Genomic DNA, 25,815 nt, shown 5'->3' on the forward strand with positions numbered 1-25,815 from the left:
TTCTTCCCAGACTCTCAGCAGCTGTTTGTGGCAGTGACCAGGCCACAGGGCTGAACGGGAAGTCCATAAGCCATTCATGGATGCTCCCACAGGACACAGCGCAGCGTGAAGGGACAAGCGGAGCCCCAGACTCCCTCGGCTAATTTACTGGGCAGAGACAGTCACAATGTGCAGCGTTTTCTCATCGTTTCGTGAAATGTGGCAGCTGTTGAACGGGTACAAGCGCCTGCAGCTGTTTGATGATGTGCTGGATCTGCAGTTGAGGGAGTCAGACGGAGGGATAATGCACGATCAACTTGCTCGTCTTCACTCCTCCACCCAGCCAGAGGGGAGTCGTACCAGAGTGAAAACTGTTTGGTCTTGTCTCAGGTGGTGTCCGCATGTATGTCCTTGTAGGCACGCATGTTTGTTGCCTACCATCTACCATCAGCTATTTGTATTTTTTGCATATCAAGCATCCTATAGACACAAAGACAAATACTTCAGATTGACAAATGTATTTTGATAACACTCCGGGAGATAAGCAGTCGGTCACTAGGATCTCTCCCAGGGACACGTTTCTATTTACACCTACTCCGCCTCGCAGAAGAGAGACGCTTAATCTTCTCCATGATTTGTGGCTTCAGTGCCGAAATCCCTTTCTCCACTTTCTTTTTTTCTTTCTGTTCCATCCTTACTTTTCTCTTCCTTCACTTCTGCCTCTTTTTTTTTCTGCACTCGCCTTCCACTCTCTTCAGATGCCTTATATCAGCATTAGTGCTTCAGCCCATGTGTCATTGCGAAAGACCTTTGCAGGAGTGTTTATACGTGTGCAGTTATGCAGCAAACTACGTTGTCTGGTGAAAGGTAAGGCTGGGGATAGGAAGAGCACGGTACACTGACCCTCGTGCCAATAACAGTGCTGTAATCACTTTAAATGTGTTTTATTGTCAGCTTTTCACAGATTAGAGCCACAATAATCTGTCCTCCTCCATCCATCTCATTCCAAGCTGTTATTTTTGGCACCAGGATTCTGCCTTTTTGGATTAGTAGGTGTGCAAGTGTTGTTTTTTTTTTCTTTGTGAGGCACAGCGTGTATGAGTGTGTACTAGTGAGAAACAGCAAGGTTGTATAGTATAGCAAGGCGTCTATTGTGGGGGGGAAATAATCTCAAGTGGATGTTTTGCAGGATCGGGTTCTTAAAAGAAAATACTGGGGCTGCATGCTCAAAATCTGCCTCTTCAAGTGGAAATCAGCATCTCATGGGCATGGGTGTGGTTAGCCCTGAAACATGAAACATGGCCTAATCCGCTACTGTACAATGTCCAACGAGTGTGTGAATACAATACCACTTTAAAATGTTACAGCAAACATGTGCATAGAGGAACTTTAACACAGCGTCATGCAAAATTGATGATTTCCCAAGTGACCTCACAAAACTCAGTCAATTCTGTAGGTACATGAAATAGCAGAAAGGTTATGTAAAATCACCCAGCCACAATCTTTTATAGACCTCTCTGCCTCGTACCACCTCAGCTAACACACTGTAGAGTAGCTATCTCCTCATTCTCCCCTTAGGCTGAATATTGACTGATGACTTTCATTTTCAGCTATCAATTCTGTTGCTAATTTTACACATTTCAATTAATTCCAGGTATTCTTGCACAGGACTTGCTATGATTAGAAGCTGCAGGAGGGTTTGAGTTTCCATACCCATAATGCACACACACGGAGACTGCCATCATCTCCAGCCTTTTTTCGGGTGTTGTTTTTTTTCTTTTTTTTTTCGCATGATCATCACAATTTTCCTGCAGACCCAAAGGCTGTCATGGCTGTCTCTTTCGCAGCCTTTCCCGGGCTGGTGTGCCGAGCGCCTCTCTGCTGCAGGATGATGATGAGACTCCCCACAGGGATAATGACATCTAAGAACGTCTCTCCAATGGATGTCCCCTGGATTTAATCCCACCCAACGCTCGTCTGAGAGAGACGCGCACCCCAGAGACAGCAGCACAACATCGAGACGTGCGCAGGCAGGGGAGCTCTGCCAGTTCGACAGGCAGCTGCCGCTGAACTACACAAAGATACAGTTAGTCAAACTGGCCAGCTCACCAGCAGACATCTAGCAGGAATAGAAGCAGACAGGAACAAACACACTGCCACAGGTGAACACCTAAGCATGGTGGGTGGCACTGGAGTAAAACTGGTCTACACAAAGCCAAGACAGCTCTTCTAATCTGAGAACAATATGACAGGACGTCTACTGCAGACATCCTCCATAAAAATGCATCGGAGATGCCGGACAGTCTGTTCCCCTTCAGCTGATAATAAACTAACTGCCTGATAAAAGCAGCTCTTTCAAAAGTACCTGTTACTAGAGTTAGTTTTTTTTTGCTTACGTCCATGTACAATAAGGTCAGTTTGAGTGGTCAGCTACACAATGACAACCTTGCAGCTGGTAGAGATTCAGTGTCTTGCTCAAGGACACCTCTGCAGGTCAGACAATCACCATAGTTCCCACTGTGCAAACCTGCTGCCTTGTTGGGTCACCTTGAAAAGCCCAACACTGGTGAATCATAGTGCACATCAATACAGATCATCAGCACAGATTCGACTGCAGACTATAAGGCAGACATCATTTCTATTCATTGTAATAAATGTGTGTTTTATCTTTGGATCTACAGTCTGAAACGCATCACATTTACACCTAAACTAATTTGGACTTGTATAGACGGTCAATAAATCCATCAGACTCTGTGTATGTGAAATCCCCACTTACAATGACAACTGTACACTTCAACTAACTTTTCACTGATGTACCGACAGTTTACTTGAATATTCATGTATGTAAATTTAACCAAATGATGGCACTGACTAAGGGGAGCCTGTGTAAAAGATGATCTGACTCCAGCTCAGGTCAGGAGACATCCGCAGCCTCTCTGGGCCTGTCGCCATGGCTACCCAGAGGACTCCATTTGCAGCGGTGCAGTCAGCAGGGTGAATCGCTCCAGTACCTCCAATTAGCAACCCATTATCATTCATGAGTTTGTTTGTGCAATGCTGTAAGATTGAATTCCAGTTAGGGACTTCTTCCGTTCACTTGCCTGCTGATATAATGTTAAGGGAAGGCAGCGGTGGCAGAGGTGGCAGCGCTGCAGCCCCTTGCTGCTGCGATCCAGCTCCACCGCCACCACGCTCCATTGAGCTAATTTCTACTCCGCTGAGGCCTGGCTTATCCCCATATCTCCCCATCCTGATGTCAGCTGTAGGTGCAAGATGCTCAAAAGGTCATAAATTAGCAATAAGGCCCATTGAAGGATACATGCTGTTAAACTTCAACCTGGTGGTACTCCTCAGAGCTTTTAATACTCACTGTTTTTGCGTATAAATATATTCATAGATTTGGGTTTTATTTATTTAATTTAACAGTGCAGAGCTCTGCTTGTCAGTGAAAAGCAGTATTGCTTTTCCTTGAGCTTCTTGCTACCTCCATCTTCATAAACGGCAGAAAAACAGGAGCCATTTTCACTGTGTATCTTCTGTGTGTTCACAACTCATCGAGCCTGACCAGTAAACTAGGGGAGAGCCATATCATATCTTTTACAAAACAATTTATTTTTATCATGATAAAGGCAATATTATGACCCGTTGATGTCACACTGATATGCAGGGGAACTGTATGACATACGTTTGCAGCCTATGCAGCATCAAGCATGCAGCAGCTGTATTCTACAGGCTTTCAGCTCAGTGTGACTTTAATTGACGGTCACGTTGTCTGACCTCTGACCTCTGTTCCTCCTCTCCTCTCCGCCCCCGCTCCACCCACACGGAAGTACACTCCCACGGAGATTTGAAAAAGGAGCTAAGCAGAGACTTAGGTGAACGATGTAACTATTTAAGGAAATAAAAGTGCAACAAAAAGGCCATGTTGTCCACCGTTACAGTGGACACAGAGTCCTTGTTGTTATGATATAACTGCTCTCTCCTCTCTGCTCTGATAGGATCATCCAACCCAACAACAACATATTTCTCTTGTTGTGACACAATTAAAAGAGTGGCAGTATGTAGTAAACAAGCCCCACTGGCCAAGTAGCTATGGTGGTGTCTCTGTCCTCCTGGCTGTTTTGTGTGATATAATGGTGTTGACCCCAGTGGCGCCAAAGCCTCCATATTGAGTTATTATATTTATGCAACAGCTAAGCTCCTCAACTATTTCACAATGCTGTCAGCCTTCAGTAGCTGTGCTTGGCCAAGGCCTGCTGTGGACATTCTCAATTTCTGGTGGAAAATTGAGCAGCAAGCAACAAGAGAGAAACTGAAAGGTGGTGGGGGGGGGGGGGCAGACCGAGTGAGACAGAAGGAGACGGAGAGGGAAAGAGTCAGAGGGGGGAGAAAAAGTGAGCCCTATATATTTTATTCAGTGGCAGCGGAGTACAATTCATAATCAGGGGCGACTGATTCACAGTTTTAATTAAAAAGTAGCCTTATATTGCCGGTGGTAACATCTTGATTTATGAAGACCACAGACTCCCATCCACCAGAGAGAGTGAGTTCACCAAGGAGGAGGAGAACACTCCTGGGGAGGGGAAGTGACTCTTTCCTCACAGCAAGGTGGTTGGCACAGTGGACATACAAGTCAGTACGATTGTGTGTGTGTGTGTGTGTGTGTGTGTGTGTGTGTGTGTGTGTGTGTGTGTGTGTGTGTGTGTGTGTGTGTGTGTGTGTGTGTGTGTGTGTGTGTGTGTGTGTGTGTGTGTGTGTGTGTGTGTGTGTGTGTGTGTGTGTGTGTGTGTGTGTACATGACAAGCATAAGTGCAGGTGTGTGTGTGTGAGTCTGACCAATATATCAATATATCAACGTGGCCACTATTATGGACAAATTTCAGTTTCCACTTTGCGTGATCAAGAGAGCAGCACAGACTTTTTAGTGTTAAAAAAAATAAACGTCACTAAGGCTTCTAATCCAAAACTGTTTTACATCTTAAATATTAATATTAAAAACAATAATTTGCATATTCCGTTTTACATATATATTTTTTAACCCTCAAATGCTCAAAAATCTGGTCTCTGAACATACGTATGTTCAGCTTCTGTGGACGCCACTGTTACGCCTGTGCATATAACTGAATCAATAATGAAATGTTTACATTTAAGAACATCTTGTGTACACAATCTGAAATCTGAATTGTCACAACTTTTGGGGTCTCTATTGTGTATAAGACAAAGGTGGAAACCTACCTGACTCTTTCCACTACACTGAGGAAGAATTACTCCATTATTCTATTTCATTTTTTTTTCTTGTGGAAATTACACTTCACTGGAATCACAATTAATTTCTACAGTAAAGGGGAGTTAGCCTTCAGTAAAAGTGCTAGCCTTTCAGAAACAAGCAAATGATATACAAAAAATGTAGCTCTAAACTAAACCTGAACACAAAGGATAAGAACCAGCTATCACTCCCAGATTGACTGACTGGAAGTTATACAGGCAATATTGTTATTGAAGTCTAAACTTTCCTGGTGCTTGTAAAGGTTTATTTGCATCAGTGATGTTGTAAACAAAACAGTCAAAAGTGACCAAATGCTGCTGCACATGTCTACTTGAAAATAACTTCATTCTATGTGCTCAGCTTGTGTGCAGAACACATTCCAAAGCTTTGCAGGTAAAACTGTGTGGCACTGTGAGATTAAATTTCACGATGCAAACAGCAGAAACACACTAAGACGACTACAGCAATAATAATCAACGGCCAAACGAAGAAAGGTTGATGTTCGACGTGGAGTGCAAACGACAGCCCTCCTCCGAAGATGAAACTAAAGACATACGTCTGATCAGAGTTTTACAAGACGACGGTTGGTGAAGTTGGATGGCATTTGTTGAGCCCAAGTCTACGGTCTGAATCGAATAGTTGAATAGCTCCCAGCGAATACCGAATCATATTTTTGCTGGAAATGCCCATCACCTTTAAAAACTAACTTTTAAGTCTGCAGTACCTCGGTTCAATCATGCAGCTGTGGCTCAGATGATGAGCCCCACTATTCATAAGGCTGATGGTTCAATGCCCAGTTTCTCCTATCCATATATAGAAGTGTCCTTGTAAAGCACTTTGAGACCCTTAAGCTCATAAAGCCCCATAAAAGTGCAGACAATTTACTATTCAACCTTTCACTTCACTATGACACCCCTGTTTCTTGAATTTCCTAAATAATATCAGTTTCAAAAATCCAGTTACACTCTGGCCCCAGTCTGCATGTACGTGAGCTGTTAAACTTCATGATGCATGCCTCTGATCCGATAGGCTAAAAAATAAAAAAATAAATAATAAAGGGGTAGCATAATGGAACACAGAAGATAGATGGGTGATGGTATCGATATTGGCTGCAGAATAAAAAGCCTTTTGGAAAACAGCCAGCGCTGCAAATTTAACCAGGGCTGATGGAATTTGCTTTGGTCTGACAGTAATGTTACATTTATGTCAGGCCCTCCATTTAAATCACCACCATAACAGAAGCCCTTGATACAGTGAGATTTTAATTAAAAAACCAGGGGAGAGAAAGAGAAGATAAATGCAGAGAAAGCATGACATAAAAGAGAGGGGGAGAGAGAGAGAGAGAGGGAGAGAGATGGAGCATTAGATGAGAAAAATGATGCAGAGAGCAGAGAGTAGTTCTCAAGTGAGATAGAACAGGGGAACAGGGAAGGATGGGAAAAATGGAAAGAGAGTGATTACAAGAGTGAGATAAGTGGAAAGTAAGACCTCATTCTGCGTTGAAGTGAAAACAGAACAGCACAGTGTGCGTGTACCTTCCTCAGTCCTGCCTTTATTTCCAGCGTCCACTACAGTGTTCCAGGACTTTGCAGCGTGCGCGCGTCTACGCATGCGTGTCTTTTTGCTTCTTTCTGTGCTCGCCTATTCTTCGTCACTCTCACTGATTGATTTTTTTTTTTTTTTTTTTTTTTTTTAAAGGTCTGGGTCGCTCCCAATCACAAGAGCGACCACACAGAAAGTCCACACGTGCTTGGGCCACACGCACAAAAAAACACAAACATGCACACTGACCCATACGCACAAGCACACACGATCAATTTGAATGATGCGTATGCATACTATGAAATAATCCATTTGTGTTTACGGCCCACGGAAGCTCTGTTAAGTAATGAACATGCGTACACTGTCGCTCAACTTTTACCATTTAAGCATGTCTCTATCGTAACAATTACACAACTCATCCCGCCCAAAATATAGGCACCTATAGAAAGATATAGAAGAACATAAAATACAAGCAGATGCCAATTAAGTCTATATTTATAATATTTTAGCAGTTTTAAAAGTGCTTTCCTTTTGTCAGCACACTGAGAATCAAAATAACTTCCCAGATCTTGTGTCACCCTGAGAGTTTCCCTTCTTCATAATAGACATCAGACACTCGGGCAGCACTTACAGATAATGTTGAAGGGCAGTTTTGTTGTGACAGATAGTGTAATTCCACTGGTTTGAAAACAGTGCAGGCTTGTCAGTGAGTCTCTGGAAATAACAATGGTCAGAATCTCCTCTAAACGTATTGCTTATTGGATGAAACATCCCTCGCTCTCATGGCTGCAAAGAAGAGCTCCGAGTGGTCCCGGCTCAGTTTGTAGGTGAGAAGATATCTGCATGGTGCACTGAAGCTCATCAGACTTTCACACAAGTCTTAAATGTAGTTAAAGAGAACCAAATTAAATAAATGAGATACAAATAGTATCCATGGTCATTTATTTATTGCGGAAAATGATCTGATGTTGCATATTTGTGATATGTGCATGTGAACCTCTGGGATTAACAGTTAATTAGAAGATGAAATGTGTTGCCTTTATACTTGCCCACGGATCTTCCCTCATAAATACTGTAGTTTTAAGTTGGAATCTGTCAGTCATCATCACACCTCCATAACTGCACCCACGATAACATTAAAGCCAGTACTGTGTCACATAATATTAACTGTACAGATAAATCCTGAGAAGGATTTATAGTTACATTGTGTGAGAGTCCTGTGAGCAAAGACAGCTTGACTCTTGTGGTGAGTGCTCAGTTCTGGGTATTATAAGCTAATATGGATGCTAGATGTCCAATATACCTACTAGCCCGGGACACTTTAAGGCCAATTGCCTCTCCATCCTACACTGAGTCTCATGAGACTGTTAAATATAAGTTTAATGGAGCATCTCTGTGACCCAGCGGTCCGACATACATATTATGTGTTTGCAACATTTCACAAGTCTCTCTCAGGTCTCTATTTATCATCCTTCTGTAAACAATTGTTCATGTTTTGAACTTTTAAAGTGATTTATTTCTATACTTGTTATGATTAAGAACATAGGACACTTTTTTAAAGCCATGGAGTAGTCCATGGTTTTAAAAATCTCCCTGGTTTCAAGATATTGGCGAGCCAAAGTCCAAAATATTCAATAAAAGAATTCAAGACACGTATTCTCTAACGCTCACACACACACACACACACACACACACACACACACACACACACACACACACACACACACACACACACACACACACACACACACACACACACACACACCCTTAATGATGGTGCCATCAGGGTTTGGCAGTGTGAGCGTATTCTAATTGTCTCATCTTTCGAGGTGGAACATTCTTGGGCCAGGGTTTAATTTCACACCCACTCCACCACTACCGGTGCTGTTATTTACACCCTACCTCCATCAACAGGACACACACACACACACACACACACACGCGCAGGAACATTTACACCCTGGACTCAACCTTCCCTCACCATCACCCCTCTCTAACAATCTGTCATGTTGTTCACTCTGTGCCCTCACAGACACAGATTGAGATGAGCCAGTGAAGACTGCCAGTGAAGCAGCGAGACAGACACATATTTCCCTCAGGAGTTGGTGGAGACCAAAGTAGAGCTACAAGAAAGTGAATACAGTGAAGATCATGCTCCAGCATAGTTGCTCAATGTGCAAATAAAAAACAGTTTGCTAACAAATTTGCCATTTCAAGTTAAAAAGTGACAATATGTCAACATTATAATCACAACTTGTTTCCATTGCTACTGGTTTAATAAAATAAGGCAACAAAACTCATGTGCTGCTTCTATCTCCAATCAGTAGCAGATATGAGGGCGTATCAATAAGTTCTGAGAATGCTCCTGTTGCGTGCGAACAATGCGCAGCACTCTGATGTGCACAGAGCATTGAGAAGCTTTCAAGTCTCGTCGGTTAATTAAAATCAGCACCTGATTTTGCACGGTTTTGTGAGCAGTAGTCTGGGTACAGCTGCGATTTCTCATCAAATTTTATGTTCAGGAAGCCTACGGTAATGAAGCAATGAGCCGAGCGAGGTGTTTTGAGAGACATTCACATATCTGAGGGGCAGAATGTTATTGTCCGACAGAAAAGAAGGCACGTCGGATCAGAAAAATGCAAACAACAACATTATTGTCGCTCCCCACTACCCCTTCTCACCAGATTTGACTCCCTGCTAATGCTTTCTGTTCCCCGAATAAATTGCCACAAACCTTCATGTGAGCTCTCTGCTAAAGTTTCAGGTGCATGGAGAAATCATAGCCGCACCAGACCAATGATCACAAAAATCTGTGATCACCAGACCAGTGATCACAGATCCACCCTTATATACTGTAACTGTGTAACCTGCAATAGTGACACCACTACTTGGGACAATTACTATTTTTTAAGTGTTTTCTCATTCTCAATCTTGAAAATCAACTCATGCAGCACCACAATGGGGCCACAAACAGTTCAGTGGCAACAGGAGAGCTTCAGCTTCGAGCTGTCAAAGTACTCTCTGATATTGTACATTTCTGGATGAATAACTGAACTAAAAGAACAAATGAAAAATTTTACTAATTTGTTAAGACTAATTTAAAGCTTTTTCGGGTATTCATCATGTTGGACATCGACACAACTCGCAGTTTGTGGAAATTGATCCGTCATGAACCCATAAGTATGAACTCTCATGTGCACAGAAATGTTGGGCAGTTTTTCCACCACTGAACAATCCAACATCGGCACTTAACATCATTTTCAATAGCTCTGAAACTCTGGTTCTGGCTTCCAGAAATCAATGCGAGATGCAAACAGGAACAATCGACTGAATACACAGAAGTTAAATGGCTGCATGAGAGCTGCATCGTCTTCAGGTACATTCAGTTTAATCAGCCAGACTTTGACAAACCCATTATGTTTGTGTTCCTTACAATAGCCCACATCACATCTCCTCCCGCTGCCTTTTGTCTGTGTGCCCAGTTGGAAGTATTACAGCATCTTCCTGTTCTATAGGAGACAGATTGCCTCCCTCCACTCTGCCTCTCTGTTTCCCTCTCTCTCTGCAGCCTGGTCGCCACATATCACGGGTTTTGACAGGATGTGGATGAGGTCCCTCAGGGAGACATTACCTCCCTATTGGGAATTCTTCTACTAAACTCCTGGGAGGCATTTTTCCTTAACACAACCCAATCAATAACTTTTAATATTATCTACTGGCAAACAGAGTCAAAGTAAAAGACTTCTGCAGGGTTTAAGACAGACCGAGGCGATGAGCCTTCGAGGGGGAAGGTAGGGCAGATCATGCTGTGGAGACTTGCTCTGCTACAGCGAAGCCACTGAAGCAAGGTGAGCATTAGCTGTGACATTTCAACTGCAGCAGGTCTGGGAGACGTGGCCTCGCGTTCAGGGATGGTTGAGGTTCACTGCCTGTGCTTGACCATTTCATCTTTGCAACATCGCAAACAGGCTTTTGGAGATTTTTTTTTTTTTGTCTGTGTGTGTGGCTCAGATGATGACGCACCACCGTCCAGTCTCAGAGCAGGAAGCCGACTCCTGTAGGACGGCATGTCGAGCAAAGTAATCTCTTTTCTGCCGTACGCTGATTTATTGTCCGACACAGCTTTCATAATGGGAAAGAAAAACGTAGCTTAGTGGAGCTGTGATGAAGAAAAAGAGGTTTAAATAGAATTACGTAGTTGCAGCTCCTGCACAACAACACATTAATCAAAGCTCTTGGTGTTTCATTAATTAAATAGTAGGACATAGGTGTTACCATTCCAAATTAAAGCTGAAACTGTGGAGTTGCACTTAAATCAAGGTTGACAACACGATGTTAAGCAAAGTGGCATAAAGCCCGTATTCAGCCTGTGGCAACACTGAACAACATAATGTTACAATGTTTCTGTTTTGCTTTGAGCCTTGGTAATTTTTCCTGTCTCGCTGCCCCTCCATTTACTCTACCTAAATGAAGAAGTTCATTCGGTCTATCATCCCGCCGCAATCACCCTTTCTCTCAGCTAAACAGCAAAACACTCCGACAATTGTTACTCCTGGAGGCATGAGCACAAGTGTTTCCTGTCAATCACGGCTGCGTAAAGATGCTGACCTGTGGCATTCACACACCAAAACAAATCATTCACCCGCTCCCGCAACACAACCTCTAGGTGAGGCCAGAAAACAACAAAGTCAGCTGAAGCAGAGCACAGGGCTGCTCCTACAGACCACTGCTCACATACATGTACACACTTATAGCCAACAGACGGGCAAAATATGTATGTATGTCAACAGAAGCAGAATACGGCATTATACTCACACAGATAGTCACATCCACAAAGAAATGAATTAAACACGTTGGGTGATATGAAAGCGACAACACCAGGTGGAAGCTTGTGTTAGAAGTTGGAGTCTTTTCCACTGATTTACAGTTTGCACCAAACATTTCACTCGTTCTGGGAGTCATAACTCAGACCCGAACACACAGACATGCAGGATGGCGGCACTGTAACAGACTGTGACCTTTTTTTAATAGTCTATAAAAATGTGAAAAGCGCCCATAACAATTTAACATATTCACATTGCCTGTTTTCCTCAACCTGCAGCCCAAATTTCTTAATTTATGGAGATATAAAACAGAAAAAAGGAACATCTGACAAGCTGCAGCAAGTATATGTTCACATTTTTCCATTGTAAATAATGCAAACAATTTATCAACTCTTCCCAATTAAATTCCCCCAATCGACTAATAAGTCCAGCATCAGATGTACACAACAACTGGAGCACAAACATTGACAGCACCTGAAGCCTCCTCACAGCAGCATCTGAGGACGTGCCAAAAAATAACAGATGCCACCAAAGCAAATGTAGGAAGTGCAGCGCTCAGCTAATGATTGGATCTGCAGGCCGTTTTCCAGGAGACTTATGTTACCACTCCACTGCTGGAGACAAGGATGAGTGAGGCTGTATTGATCTGCTGTTTTGCAATCCGATCGATTCCACCGCACAGATCTTAGCTTATCCCTGGAGGTCAAGCTTAAGTATGTGAGCTTACAGTCCACATTTAATTATATTAATTAATATCAATATATATATATATATATATAACAGCAGTACTCTGAGAGGTATACTAACCTGAGACTTCCATTCACCTTGTACGATTGCGCTGTCGTATCTTACACATTTATTCAATTATAAGATAATTGAACATCAGTGACGGCTTGGATGAACAACATGATCAGAAGAGAAATATGCCGGTGTGAGTTTGCCGTGACTGAAAGTTTCTTCATGTAATACGTAGTTTATTGAATTAATGAAAAGCACACACACGCACACGCATGCACGCACACACACACACTGTGTGTGATTTTTGCATATGGTGAGAAAACCGAACAGACAGCAGCACGGGCGCATGAGAAGTCATTGTCTTCCTGTGAAAACACACAACTGCACTCTTTCTATCCTCCATCTCGAGTCCCCAGAAACAACCACCAAAACACGTCCTCTCCTCTTCCTCGCAGTGTTTCTTTTTCCTCAACAAAAGCCTCCCAACTCCCAGGTCTTGAATTTGCCCTAATTTAGGAAGGCATATGCAGTCTCTGGAAATAAAATCCTCTCTACTCTTCAATAATAAAGGCATAAAACAAGTATGATGTCAATTATATTTATTCTAGTGCAGAAGAATACTGGCCTATTCAGCAGAAGAATACAACGCCAAACTATAGGAGGAAGTCAGATATACCTGAGAGGTTCTCATTTATCTCACTTCAATACATTATTTCTGCCATTAATTGCTTTCCCTACACCAGAAGAGAGGAGAGGGACGATCGGAAAAATTTTCATTTCATGTGTTACACATCAAAGATTGTGGGCTCCATGTATTTGACTGGTTTTGTGCTGCTAACGTGGGCTCCCGAACTCTAAATAAGAGCATGTTGTTAAATGGATTTGACTGGAAAAAAAAGGATGATTGAAAAGCAATGCTGCCCCTATTTTAATTAATGCCACTGAGCGGTGTTGATATAATGAGGGGCCAGAATCCCATTTAGGTTAGGTACACAAAGGTTGCAGATAAAGCTTTTAAAAAACTCGAGACATTATTATTCTAATATACCCTCGTTTTAGCCATTATTCCAGCCAGTGCTTTTCTAAACACTTTATGTAAGAGCAAGCTGAACTTGAATAACCGGCCTGAAAAACTAATAATCTTTCTCTCTAATAATCTGAAACTGCACGAATGAATGCTACTTTTTCCTTTCTTAAAAACAGCAGGGTGGTGTCGTTAATGAGATTTCCCATCACTGGTAATGCATCTGTATGGTAATGTTTTATGACGTACAGCAATAGTAGGAAATGTGCAGCGTAAGCATGCATTAGCCGAAGCAGCTGTGTGACTTTGAGCTAACGACAGAGGGCCGAGTGCTGAGGCACTTCATTACAAAGCTGCACTGTCGCTCTGCTGCTGCTGGCGAGGGCCAGCGGCTCCAAGTAATGGGAGTAAGTGTGCACTGGCGCTATTTGTAGTGTGCTCACACAGCGGGCGCACAGTTCATCACCCCCACCGCCAAAAACAAACAAAACAAAAACAAGAAGAAATTTAGTTTCTCACTCCTGCTCCTCTGCACCAAGGCTCAGTCTCTTAAACGTCACGGCTGATTAATGGTGGATGAGGAGAGAAAGAAGGAAAGGACGGAAGGAGAGGAAGAAAAAGGAGATGCAGAGAGAGGAAGAGCGAGATGGGAGGAAAAAAAAAAAAAGGCAGAATAACTTCAGGGCAATTCTTTTTTTTTTTTTTTTTTTTTTAAAGCTTAGCGCTGAGGAATGGATGAGAAAACGATGAAATGTGCTGATATGATAATGACCTCTCATGGGCCCTTGTGGCAAATACATTTGCTCTGTGTAATTTGGTCCTGGGACAGAGTGAGAATTGTGTCTTCTTTTATCTTATCACACAAAACATTCTCTCTCTCTCTCTCTCTCTCTCTCTCTCTCTCTCTCTCACACACACACACACACACACACACACACACACACACACACACACACACACACACACACACAGTACAGTAGTACAAGAACATAGCTGACCAGCACACACATAAAATGGCCACACACTTCTGCCACAAAAATCGCATTCAACAAATCCTTTAATTGCCTGATCAATGCCTGTAGAGCCATGCAAATGAGGCCGATAGTCGATGGGGGCTGGGTCAGGTTGAACGTCCACACACTGATGCATGCCATTGATCAAAGTGCACACTGTGCTAAACACCAAGGATTAAACCATTCATCTGTAGGCTCCACCTTGAACTGTTATCCTGACCCTCAAGCAAAAACCTGGTGTGAGATACAAAGCAAAAAAGCCTGCGGAAGTTTTAGAACATCCATCACTGAGCTTTAAGAAAGGCGCGCACTTTGGGAAGCTGCAGACGCACAAACACACACACAGACACACACACACAGACACACAGGCGTGAGATAAGTCGGGTTGTTGCAGGTCTCTACAGTGACGAAGAGAAAAAAAAACTAAGAGCAGCATTATGGGATCAAATTAGGGTGATAAAGATTTTGTGCTTGTGAAATGATGTTCACAAATAATTTCACAGTCTGCACTTGTATTTCACAATTCATGTGCACTTTTAAAAAAAAATGCGTAGGCTTATAAAAGAAAACCTTTCTCACAAATTCTAATCTGTGAACGTGTGAAACTGTTTTGAAGCTGTAAACATATTTTGTGTATGTGCAAACAAATTTTGTACACACAGATGCAATTTACACATGTGCAAAACGTGTTTGTACAAAGTCTTCAAGATGGACACACAAATTTCCTACTTTTATGTGTGACCCTGAAGTCACAGACACACAAATTTCTCACCTTCAAGTGTAACATGAAGTTACAGACGCGAGCTACAAAAACACGGACAAATTTTGACCGTTTTATTACGCCGGAGCTGACCAGCCAATCAGCACGCTGTCCGCTGACTAGCCAATCAGAACATTTCCGGCTGACCATCCAATCAGGAGGCACTTTGATTCTGGTGCGCTCTGGTTACGCCGTCCACCTGCAGTCTGCCGGTGCGTCATGGCAGAGCCAGAGGGGAAGTCTTCTGGGAGACAGGCGGGTTAATGACACGTGTTTGCACAGAACACACCTGTCAAGTGTTACATCGTCCATAACTAGAAATATCAATATAGCCGTGCGTGCATTCCGGTATCAAGTAACACTAAACAAAATGCCGAGCTCATATAGAAAGGAGGATAATTATCTAGAAGTCCGGAAGCACCAGTTTTCCTATCCACTGTGGTCGTGTTAGCGGGAACATCTATCACGTGAACGACTAAATCATGGGGAAGTAGGCTAACAATGGAATCCTTAATCTAAAACAGGACAGTGGAGAAGTGTCAATACAGCAAAAATGTTCACTCGCAAGATAGGTGTAATTTGTCAGTTCAAATACATGTATGAAAATAACAATACCATTGGATTTAGATTTATTTATGTGCAACGGCCGCTGCCATTTTCCAGAGGACTACTAATTTCTAATCGTAAATATGGGTAAATGTCAGGGGAACACGACGACCAGATAGCAACACCTTAAAGATGAATACAGACAGGAAGGCCATCTTTCTTTGCACTGTATATTTTGCGGAGGAAGTATTTCAAAATCCTGGGTGATGGTACAAAAATAAAAGACGGCCTTTTCCATACTTTCTTTCGCCCCACTCCTTACAAGTAAATTGAGTACTATTGGATATCTAGATGTGATCATTTGAGTATGATACTGTGCCACAATTCCATATCTTTACAGACCACAGCAATCAGTGGGGTGAATAGTTTGCACCATTATAAATGAATCTGTGCTGCAGCCTTGTTTAGAGTCGACTCTTACTGAAAATGTTATTGTTCTTTCTGAATGTTTAGGAATCAGTGATGCGATGGGCTGTAAGTCTTACTCAAAACATTTTCATCCTTCTTTCTACCAAGCCCACTACTATGCATCGCTTGCATCTTCCAGTGGTCTAAAGGCCTGACTCAGTGAAGCCTCAACGGGGGGTGAGAGCGTGGCACAAGAGATGAGGGACGTGAAGGACCGAGAGCAGAGGGCAAAGAAGACATGACACGGTTTTCTGGAGTATCTGAGGGGGAAGAACCTTGTAAATAACTGGAGCTTTCTATTTGTGACCGCCCTAAGAGTGTCACTGATTGTTGTGTCTCATCTCATGGATATTTGTGAAAAAGTCTAGTTAAAACTTTTAATGGACAACATTTCTTGGTGCTCTCTTGAGGTAGATTGACAAAACATTTTCTTTTTAAGGTACCTGTCTGTCATGGGCTTCGTCATCAATATTGACACCCTCATGTTGATGATTCCTGGACTACTACAATTTCTGCGACGCAGCTGCACATATCGATTTAGCCAGGATCACATGGAGCTCCTCCTCAGTTATATCACGGCATGAGGTTGGGATTTCAAAAGTTTGAGAGTTGTCTTCTTTTTGTCTGAAAAAACCTGGGTGTTGTTTGTGTTTTTTAGGGGGCTGGTATGATAATCTCTCTGCCTGCCAGTTCTAGATATTTCTCACTGTCTCATGGTGTCTCTCCAAGCACTTCAGGCAGCACAAAATGAAACTGTTCCCTATTAGATTCAAGATGTCGTCTGTTCTAACATCAGTATCATGCGGAGCACGGAGCTCTCACAATGTATGGAATATGATTTCACAAAATACACAGCATTAACATATTTGTATTTATTATTTGTGTAAGTGTATACATGATGCCATTATATCATTATACTACTTCTACTACTATACTGTTCAGTATATTTACTATGAATATTTTAATATTTTGTATTTTATTATACTACTATATATACCATATAGTATACTATCATTAACCAATTTTTATATCCTTTAATATAATGTTATTGATTTAAAAAAAAAAATCTAGTTTTGTACTGGAAATCTGTTAACTAGTAAGTAAAGCTCACAAACTGCTGGGAATAAAATGCAGCTGGATTTTGTCTGACCAGCACAAAGATGATTGATTTTGAGTTCATTATGTCATGGAAATTCTACTTTTTAGTCAGGGAACTTTGACTATGATAATACACTTATATTCCTTACCATTAACACTGTACTATATATTTTACTAGTTTTTATCATCATGTTAATGTTACACTACTGTAATACCTGAATTTCCTCCCAGGGAATCAATTAAATTGTATCTGAATCTTTTCACTATCATAGAAATATAGATAGCAGACTGGCTGCTAGTGTCTGACTGTTTGATTGGCTAGTCAGCAGGCAACGTGCTGATTGGCTGGTCAGATCCATATAAAAACAGGGTCAAAGTTCGTCTGTGTTTTTGTAGCTCTTGTGTAACTTCAGTGTTACACTTGAAGGTGGGAAATTTGTGTGTCCGTTACTTCAGGGTCACACACAAAAGTAGGAAATTTGTGTGTCCATCTTAAAGACTACAAGCACAAAAACGTTTTGCACATGTGTAAATTATATGTGTGCACAAAATGTGTTTGCACATACACAAAATATGTTTACAGCCGCAAAACCGTTTCACAAATTCACAGATTTGAATTTGTGAGAAAATGTTTATTTTACAAGTTTACGCATTCAGATGCAAGCATGCAAAAATAATTTATGTGCACACAAATCGTAAAATACAAGTGCAGACTGTAAAATTATTTGTGAACATGATTTCACAAGCACAAAATCTTAATGATTTAATTTGATCCCATACTGCTCAGGCTGCAAAGAGGCCCCATGCATCAATATTGTCTTACCTTGTGTTTTGCCAGCCAAAGTCTCATCCCAGCGTCTCAGAAGTAGCATGATGGTGCGGCCTGGGACTCCTCTCTCCCTCTCATAGCCTCGGACTGAGGGAGGCTGACCTGAAATCCACATGACAAAAAAGACAATATGAGTATCGACTGTGAGCGGCGACTGGATTTTAAAAAAAATATTCCAAACTTGAGGGGAGCAGAGACTGAAAATAAACAATGCAGCTTTTTCTGTTACACTCAGCTTGTCCCTGATGGTGATGGCTGTCTCACCACAAGGGTTTCTATTGATCGTGTGGTGTCTGATACTGTGCCATCATAACACAGAATAGTTTTGAATAATTGTAACAGAGCAGAAATGATTACAAAAACAATCTGTCAAAAAGAAGGAGCAAAAATTACCCCAAAAAATACTCTAAAAAATTATCAAATTAAACCAAAAACAAAAAATCTCCACAGATCCCTGAACTCTTTCCTCTCTCGTCCAGACCATGAATTAAAATTTGGAGTAATTTTTTTGGGTGAGGAGACATATCTATTCACCTGGAATGACACCACCTTTCAACATCATTAGCCAATTAGTAGAAAGATGAGTTTAATTAACTCAGAAACAGAATAAAATGGTCATGGGAGTAAACTAACCCTTCATCATTTTCATTTGCTCCAACCAGATGCACTTTATCACACAAATGTGTTTTAGTCATCATGATTAATTGAATTACACCCCTCTACCAGGACAGCTCATTAGGTGTGCGGGGTTTGCTGAAGCAAATACAGATGTTCAGAAATGGAGGGGTGACATTAAAAACGAGGCAGCATTACTGAGCATTTATCTTCGCTCCACATCGTCTCCACAGTGTTGATTGTGAAACGAGGCGGTGGGGAACTCACAGCGGTTTTAGGTAAAATCCTGGCCAGGTCAGGAGGGCAAAGCAGCTGTTTTCGAGGTAATTGTACTCCACAGGAGCAGCTTCGCTTCCGGGCCTCCGAAAAGATGCCTGGAGTCGCTTGTTTTATTGACGTCTGCAAGTCTGTTATTGCAAAAATGGAAGAGGGAGGACAGAGGGTTAGAAGCAGGTCACGGGCAGTTAGACTTTTAATAAAGCCGCACGGTGCTTTGGCACAGTGAGTGACCTCTGACCTCTGACCCCGCCCTCCTTAAAATCTTAATAAATCTGATTAAATGAGAGGAATTAAAAAAATAAAATTAAAAGAAAACTCTGTTTCAAATGGTTATCCGAATACATAAGAAGAATAAATAGCTCCTATTAATCCGCATTCTACATCTACAGTGGCGACTCATGTGGGGAGTGTGTCCATCTATGATCTATGATGGACACACTCCTTCTGAGGGTCTGAATTGTAGGGGAGAGTGCGAGCCATACTTTAGGTAAATAAATGATTAAGTGAAATATGTCAATGAATAATAGACCAGTCTTTGCGGGGTAACAGATTGTACTTTTCATATTTAATAGATTGATGGGGCCGCACACAAACTCAAGACAACATGTTCACACACAGCAACACGTAATCGCTGACAAACACATGTGCCACCGTCGACACGTGAAACACTAGATTAAAGGAGGTCTACGATGCTCAACTATCGTTTCTTCTCTCACATTAACCCTTCAAAAAGGGGACCTAAATCCCTTTCTGTGGTCCCTGTGTACTCCCATTCCCGTGGACAGTGTCTGTGTCGATACAAGTCCTCTTAATCAGCTGAGATGAATTATTGAATAGCCTTTTTATATCAGATCATGACCCATATTCCGCTCGCTTGAAGTGGATATACTGCCAATAAAAATGGAGATGTACTTTTTAAGTCGTCCCACATACGCTCCCTGCTCGCTCTCTAATAGTTGAACCGGATTCAGACGCACACTGCAGAATGGTTGAGCTTTGGATGACACTCCGCAGGCTGATTCACTTATGCCATTTATAACAAGATGATGGACGAGGCCGCGTTGCAGCGTCACACTTCATGTGAAACTGAGGGGTTCAGTTTAAGCTTGAACCACACTTTGGATTTCATAAAACCGTCTTGGCATGTTTTTGGTTGGACTTTCGGATGCTCACCGGAAACATGCTTCAGGACACAGAAATCCCTGGATGGCACATAGTCAAAGTTAGCTGAATATAAAATATCTAATAGAGTGTTATTGCTGCTTTCATTAAGGCAGATGCAGTGCTCAGAGCCAGACACAGGAGTTGTATTGTTGTCTCATTAAGTAGCACATGGGGAGAGAGAGGGAGACAGAGAGAGAATCAGTGGGAAAAGGGGATAGGATTATGAATCTCCTCAGCCCCTGCTGTCTCCTCTCCTGGCCTGTTTATCAATGACGACTGCAAACATGGTGCCTATGAAATCTCTTAAGCTCTGTTCGGAGACGTTTGGCAGACTTTCTTTCTCTCATAAGCTTCTGGCATCAAACTGTTTCAGACACTGAAAATTGACAAGCCGCTTGAAATATGCCCCGATCACTAAAATACAACTGATTTATTGCTCAGTAAAATTAGTGGCAATATTTACAAAGACGTTTGATTAGAAGGAGGATTACACCGAAGAACAAAGTGGGTAAAACATTAACAGCAACATCAGATTTGGCGGAAACAGTAGACTGTATAATATGCTTTTGTCTCTAACAAGAGCGTTTGAGATCCAGAACTTAACAAAAAGCAACATTTCCCACCATGTTGGCCAACAGATCACCTCTATATTTGCATAGAAGGGATGTTCAGATGTATCCGTCCTCCAAACTGTTCATTCGTACAGAAATTGCTCACTCTACCACCCAGCTGCGCTCTAAAAGGACCGGTGGAAACGCTATCAGCATTGTCTCTGAAACAAATCAGCTGTATCACCTGCTGTCTTCCAGCTACATAACGTTCACATCACCGTCCATTTTACCTCTGCTTCCTACAACCACATAATCTCTATGCATCAATACTAAAGCAGGTTTCACCTGTCATAAAAAGAACCGCAGACTCTTTTGGTGATCATTACGGTGCAAAGACAGCAGCGAGCCGTCTGTCAGAGGCAAACTTTGCACCCAAGACGTCCATTTTGCAGCGTGGCAGATGTGACAGCTTTGACGGACTACCTGAGCTTAAGTGCTCATCTGTGGATAGGCTGCAGGGGTCACGTGTGTGCCAAGAGCATCGCACCGAACGGGTAATAGTCCTGGGTTATGAGAGCAGGTCCCAGGTGGGTTCCACAGGTACGAAGCCACAACCTTGACCGCGCACAGTGTGTACACGTACACACACACACACAGCGTAAATCTGAACCGCTGTCAGTGCAATGATAGGAAAGTAAATCAGAGAAAAGGGGTCAATCGCTGCTGCACTTATGATGGATAGATGGACAAAGTGTCTGCATGTGTGTGTGTGTGTGTGTGTGTGTGTGTGTGTAGGTGTGAATGTGCATTTTGCTGCAGTGTAAAATACTCTGAGAAAATATATACCGTCACTCTCCCACCGTGAGGCACTTTGCTTTTCTTTGGAATAACAGCAGATAAAAATAATTGCTCTGAGAAAAGGTCAGTGTCGTGTCCATCTCTTCCTGTAGATTACTTTATTGATCTACGTATATATTCCTCTCAACTTCACAGCCTTAAATAAGAGCGTGAAGCAGCACTGAACTGGAGATTTGATAGGCACAAGAGGCTACTCCATCGAGTACAGATGAAGTACGGAGATTATTTTAGCATGTGAACTCTTTTTTTTTTGTACATTATGAGATTCTCTACATTATGAGCGCATGTGATTTTATTTCACATGAATATAAAACATCACAACGAGAATTCAAGGCTAACAGGGAGGGAAAAAAACTACAAAGGATAAATGGCGGTGTGAAGTGTGAGGGAAATTACTGATCTCTGATAATCTCCCATTTACATTCAACCCAACCCAATGACAGAGCCTTCACTCTCTCACACACACACACACACGCAGAAATACTGGGTTAATGGAAAGAAAAATATTCATGTGAATATCTATATCCATTATTCATTATCCAAAACAAGCAACAGCATGTGTGGATCCAAAGTACCGTACTCACCTATTTTACTCTTAACCTTGAGAAATATTAAATGTGATGGATTTGGTAGGATGCAGAAATTGTAAGAATCACGGCTATTACATCAGCTAATTGACAAAGATGTTGCTTGAGTCTTTAATCCGCGATAGTGAAATCCCATTAAGATTCAATACTTGAAAAAGAAATATTGAAATCAGCGTCAGTCCATTTAAAAAAAAAAAAAAATGGTCACAATTTTTTTTCAAAAATTTAAAAGGAGCTTTTGTTAAATAATTATCATTTGGCATTTGGAGTCTGATCCAGGATTTAAAGGGTAATTCCACAGGAAAACATCTATATCCAGAGTGCCTTTATCATGGTAACGGTTGCTCAAAAGTCCCACTTCCCATTATCTTCAAGTAATGAAGAGGAGCAGCATTAAATCTCCTTCAGGAAAAAAAAAATGGGAATATATACTTAAAAAAAAAGGAGATGGACAAGGAAATGAGTTATGTGGTTTTCTTCATTTTGCTAAGCATCTGTCTATTGCTGTGCCTCTCTAGAGCTTAGACATCACACACAGGCACACACACATGCCAAATTATTCAGTTACTTTGCAGTCATCTTAACACTTCTGAGCCTCCTATCTTCTGTTTTGTTTTTTTTTGTTTTTTTTAAACCAAATTATTATTAATGAATAATCTGCCCCTTGTATTTCAATGAGTGGAGATAGTCAAGTTGATGAGTTGCAATTTTACAGCACCAAAATGCAAAATAAATAGCAAATCCTCTCCGATGCAAGCAAGTCAATGACGTGTGAGTGGTAGGACGTGAAATTTCTCACACATCAAATGAAAAACAAAAAAAACAAAATGGAAACACAAATAAATCAATGAGTGAATCAATTCAGAGGGGGTGAGAGGGTGGAAGTGATGGAGAAAAAAAAAAAGATGCAGACACAGGTGATTAAAGTAAGTACGAAGCCAAGTGAGAGGAAAAAAGTGAAAATTATGGCAGAGGAAAAAAAGGGAAAAAAAAAATCAATGAATGAATCAATTCAGAGGGTGAGTGGTAGGACGTGAAATTTCTCACACATCAAATGAAAAACAAAAAAAACAAAATGGAAACACAAATAAATCAATGAATGAATCAATTCAGAGGGGGTGAGAGGGTGGAAGTGATGGAGAAAAAAAAAAGATGCAGACACAGGTGATTAAAGTAAGTACGAAGCCAAGTGAGAGGAAAAAAGTGAAAATTATGGCAGAGGAAAAAAAGGGAAAAAAAATCCTCTGGATGATGATAAAGCCAGGTTTTTTTTTTCTAGTCCATTCTCTTTGAGTGCTTGTGTGTGTCTGTCTGCAGGAGAGTCCGTTCAGAAAGATACCAGACAGAGAGGAGAGAGAGAGAGAAGAGAGAGAGGAGAGAGAGAAAGAGGAGAGAGAGAGGAAAGAGGGAGGAGAGAGGGAGGAGGAAGAGGAAAAGAGGGCAGCAAAAAAAAAGGAGGCAGAGGACTATACAAACACAGATGACACCGGGACAGAATGGACAAGTGCTGGCTTTGAAACACACTTTGAAACAACAGGACGATGTCACTCAAGAATTATTTGGCTTTTGCTCAGTTTGACCTTGACTTGACAAACAAACTGAAAACGCGAATGTGCGTGTCCTCTAACAAACAGGTGTGTTGGAGTTTTGGATGGTCTCTGAATGTGCCGTGAAAGCAAACTAAGAGAACGAACATGTGGACATGTGAGGAGGGGGTCGTACGGGGAGGAGGGGAGCGTTTCAGATGTTTTAATGGAAGAACAGACTTTTGTGCAACAACACGGTGATGACGAGGCAGTCAAAATGTGGCTCCATGATGACGACTGGAGAAGGTGCTTGCTTGATGAGTCACTGTGGTCTTGGTTGAGGAGAACAAAAAGAAAAAAAAAACAAGTCAGAAAACACAGATGGAAAGGAGAGCGTGACGTAAGGAGGACATGGCATTAGGCAAGAATCAGCCGAGAGCTGAAAGGAAGGGGGCCATGCCAAAACTAGTTTGAAGGCCAGTGAGTATGTGTGTGTGTGTGTGTGTGTATGTGTGTGTGCTGGGTGTGTGTGCATATGTGTCAAGGTGTGGACCCAACACAAAAACACCTTGCATACACAGAAAAGGAACAAAGACTTTGAGACAGACACTAAACACTAAATAGACCTACCTATGGTTAGAATTAAGAATCGGCCAAAAAAGATGCATAGGATGGGAGGAGGAAAAAAGAGAAGGGGGAAAAAAGGAAAAGGTACAAAAGTGAAAAAGGCATAAATAGAAAATACAAGCAAGCCAATTAAAATGACTCTATTAGAGCTGTTTAGAGGAAGGAAATTAAAACAGTGGTGGAGTCAAAAAAAAGTAGCCAAAGTTGCGGTTGGACAGTGACAGGAGTGGTGGGGAGGAGGAGGGAGGCGATGAAGGGAAGAGGGGAGCGTGGGCTGCACAGGGATAGAAAGAAAGGGCTGGAAGTGATAGCAATGGAGAGGAAAAGAGGAATGAATGAAGAGGAGGGGTAAAAAAGAAAAATTAAAAAAAAAAAAAAAAAGAGGATAAAAGGGGCAAAAAAAATCCCCCCTCCTCTTTCTCTTTTTCTCTGTCTCTCTGCCTCTCCCTCCCTTGTCTGGCTCATAAATAGAAGAAATTGTTGACCAGGTAAATGGCGAAATAGATGAGAAGACAGAGGACCGAGAGAGCAAGCAAATGAAAAGGTAAAGCACCTCCCAGCAGCGCGATGAGGAAAAAAAAGAACAAAAAACGAAAGATAAAAGCAAATACTCCAGTGGCCTCCGTTGTCTCCAGTCTATATGTGGAAGGGGGGATTGGCTGTTGCCAGTTGTTCCCCTTCCTCGGCTGCCTTCTGCTTTCTTCTGTCTCTCCTCCCAAAAAAGACTTCCCATCCAGATGACAAAAAGCAGGCACAGATGTCCTTTCCCCTCTCTCTCTCAACTCTGGTCAGACAGCTCACACCACTCACACAGGTTAGACATTGTTGCAGTGGCAACGCACAGTACCACCAATATGGCTCAGTGGGAGAAAAAAGGGCATAGGGGCTGCTGCTAGTCAAGCTCTGCCTACCTCATGAGGAAGGATACTGAGCTGGAATTGCTCTGTCTCCCCTCTCCCGCCCATCCCTGCGAAAAGATGGGAGGAAGGGAGGTGGGCCGACTCCCTGCATTATTATTCATTGAAAGAGTGAGGGAGAGAGTGTGAGAGAGAGAGAGAGAGAGAGAGAGAGGGAGAGAGAGAGAGAGAGACACACACACACATAGAGAGAGACATCGAGAGAGAGAAAGAGAGAGAGAGAGAGATGAGGTGGTGGATGAGGAGAGGTACCATCCAAAAAATGTGGAGGAACCAAACTGGTGTGTGAAACTGATAAGAGACTGGCTCCCCCTAGAGTCAATCATCAATACACAACCTTAAAATACAGAGAAACACTGGGAATACTGATTAAACATCCTGTATGATGATGACCTATGACCTGACACAGACACCTGAACCTCCGAGGACAAATCCAATACCTAGATTCTGCCGTGCATCACTCCGACTGTGCGATATCACTGCAATCCACTTACAAAATAATTCAATGTGCAGCCTTATAGGTCGAATTTAAACACCTGACCTTTGCTTGTCTCCGTTTCTCACCTCTGTGTGATGAAGCACTGTTATCTGTTTTAGGCTACACA

At 42.1% G+C, this 25,815-nt stretch overlaps 1 protein-coding gene across 5 annotated transcripts in view; it reads right to left on the reverse strand.

Moving 5' to 3' along the window:
• The window catches only part of LOC138622456 (glutamate receptor ionotropic, NMDA 2B-like), a 136,507-nt gene extending 111,291 nt beyond the window's left edge, over positions 1-25,216 (reverse strand). The window contains exons 1-3 of one of the 5 annotated variants that reach the window (XM_069701277.1): positions 24,905-25,216; positions 18,969-19,108; positions 18,081-18,188 (exon numbers count right to left, since the gene is read on the reverse strand). In XM_069701277.1, the coding sequence (XP_069557378.1) occupies positions 18,081-18,107 (27 nt within the window). In that variant the 5' untranslated portion in view covers positions 18,108-18,188; positions 18,969-19,108; positions 24,905-25,216. Of the gene's footprint in view, positions 1-18,080; positions 18,189-18,968; positions 19,109-22,137; positions 23,123-24,296; positions 24,652-24,846 lie in introns of those variants that run through there. The other 4 variants (XM_069701276.1, XM_069701274.1, XM_069701275.1 and 1 more) reach the window with 4 other exon arrangements.
• Between the last annotated feature and the right edge of the window lie 599 nt (positions 25,217-25,815).

Source organism: Brachyistius frenatus, unplaced genomic scaffold (genome assembly GCF_029030835.1).
Source record: "Brachyistius frenatus isolate BFR_SWC_R1_liver_20210118 unplaced genomic scaffold, ASM2903083v1 Contig_36, whole genome shotgun sequence".
Lineage (NCBI taxonomy): Eukaryota > Metazoa > Chordata > Actinopteri > Embiotocidae > Brachyistius > Brachyistius frenatus.